This window comes from Myotis lucifugus, unplaced genomic scaffold (assembly GCF_000147115.1).
Source record: "Myotis lucifugus unplaced genomic scaffold, Myoluc2.0 scaffold_778, whole genome shotgun sequence".
In the NCBI taxonomy this organism is placed as follows: Eukaryota; Metazoa; Chordata; class Mammalia; order Chiroptera; family Vespertilionidae; genus Myotis; species Myotis lucifugus.
The window spans coordinates 75,873-77,769 of NW_005871826.1; the positions used below are offsets into that span (position 1 = coordinate 75,873).

Here is a 1,897-nt window from a genome sequence, read left to right on the forward strand (position 1 = left end):
ATGATGAGAGGGATCAGGATCGGCTGCCTCCTGCACGCCCCCCGCTGGGATGGAGCCCGCACCCCGGCCTGTGCCTGATCGGGACTGGAACCCGGGACCCGCCAGTCCGCAGGCCGACACGCTATCCAGAGACAACCGGCCAGGGCCCAGACCCCGTTTTTAAGGAACACGCCCCACGCAGGGAACAAGCACCCGACTGGCCCTGCTCCCCGGCGAGGAGCAGCCGCCATCGGTGGGTCTGGACCTCCGCTCCCGGGGAACACACTGCGGGGGCCTCCCAGGGCGCCGGGGCCGCGGAGGAGGCTGTGACTCACCGACCAGCGCGCCCGGGCTGCCGCGGTCCATCCACCCGTCCGTCCCTCGGCTCCGAGGCGGCTCTGCGGGCGCCGGGCCTTCCACCTGGAACCCAACACAGGGCCTGGCAGCGGGCGCAGGCCACCCCCGTCCCGGAGCGCCCGCCTGCTGCCCGGCGCGCGGGGGCTGTTTGCAGAAGCGAAGCTCCCCATGGTCACTAAGCGCACCTCCGGGAAGGTGAACGCCCCCCCTCTTCTCCTCCCCCGTCAGCAACGAGGGGCCTCCTCACCTCCAGCAGCAGCTGGCTCAGGTTCACATGGCGCCTCAGCAGCTGCACGGCGGCCGCCAGCACCTGCGGGCCGTGCTCAGGACCGGGCTTCTGCCTCCGGGCCCTGCCCGCTGCGGGACCCGGTTCGGACAACGCGAGAGCCGGTCAGGGACCCCGCTCAGGCCCGGGTCCCCCCGACAACAAGGGCCACGGTCACGGGCGCTCCTGGGCCCGCACCTCCCTCCCACAGCCGCCTGTCCCACCACGGCGACCCGGGGACAGGACGCGGAGGGGCCGGAGGGGGCAGGGGTCGGGGTCAGACCGGAGAGGACCGAAGGCAACTCCTGCGCGCAGGCCCCTGGCCTCCCCGGGTCGGGCCGGCGGAGGCTCGGGCGGGAAGGGGCGCGGCCCTACACCCACTTACCCAGCAGCTCGGCCCACGTCCTCCTGCGGACCCCGGACCCCGACCCCGGGTCTGAGGCGGCGGCCAGCGCGCGGGAACCCGGCATGGTGAGCACCCGCAGCCGGCTGCAGCTCCAGACGCCCGGCCCGCGCTGCCTTCCCATTGGCTGGAGGCCCGAGCTGCCCTCCCATTGGCTGGCGGCCAGCGCTGCCTTCCCATTGGCTGACGGCCCGCGCTGTCTTCCCATTGGATGGCTGACGGCTGCCAGGCCACACCCCACCTGGGCGGGGCCTCGTGCGGCGGCCATCTTGGTGACCGGAGCTGGGCGTGGAGTTGGCGGTTAGCAGGGCATCATCTACGAGGTAAGGGCGGCATCTCTAATGCATTGTTCCTGCAAACAGGACGCACAGCCGGCCGTGAAGACACAACCTGACAAACCCAAACCCTAAAAGCCGCGCGCGGTGTCCTGCGGACCATGGAGAAATCAGCCCGCGGAGCGATGCCCGGTACGACCTGCAATGACGGACGTGGTTGCTGTCCCCTCCGCCCAAGACGGTAGTGAGACGGCCAGTGACACCAAGGAACTAAATGCTTGATGTCGCTTGACTTTACATTTCAGTGGCCACACGTGCCCGGCTCCGGAGTGGACAGCACAGCGCCCTCCTCTGTCCGCAGGTCAGACTCCAGAGTAGGGCGCCCTCCCCAGGCGCGGAGCCCCACTGCAGTCTGGTGGCTGGTGCCTTTCCCATTTACGTTGTGCAAAGCTGAAGTTCGTCCGTGTTCCTAGCTGTATGAATACAGGATTTGCATTTAATATTTGTATATGCTTATGTTTTATTTTCTGGATACTGTAGTATGATGTTGTGACATCTTAAAAGGCCTTCCTTTCTGGTTGGAAAGAGACCGCCAGTTCTTCGAGGCAGCAAAGGGCC

At 67.7% G+C, this 1,897-nt stretch overlaps 1 protein-coding gene across 1 annotated transcript in view; it reads right to left on the reverse strand.

The window, feature by feature from the left end:
• The window catches only part of FANCA (Fanconi anemia complementation group A), a 39,995-nt gene extending 38,924 nt beyond the window's left edge, over positions 1–1,071 (reverse strand). Inside the window, exons 1-3 of the mRNA XM_023746977.1 lie at positions 987–1,071; positions 584–693; positions 315–399 (exon numbers count right to left, since the gene is read on the reverse strand). Of these exons, the coding sequence (XP_023602745.1) occupies positions 315–399; positions 584–693; positions 987–1,071 (280 nt within the window). The remainder of the gene's footprint in view (positions 1–314; positions 400–583; positions 694–986) is intronic.
• Between the last annotated feature and the right edge of the window lie 826 nt (positions 1,072–1,897).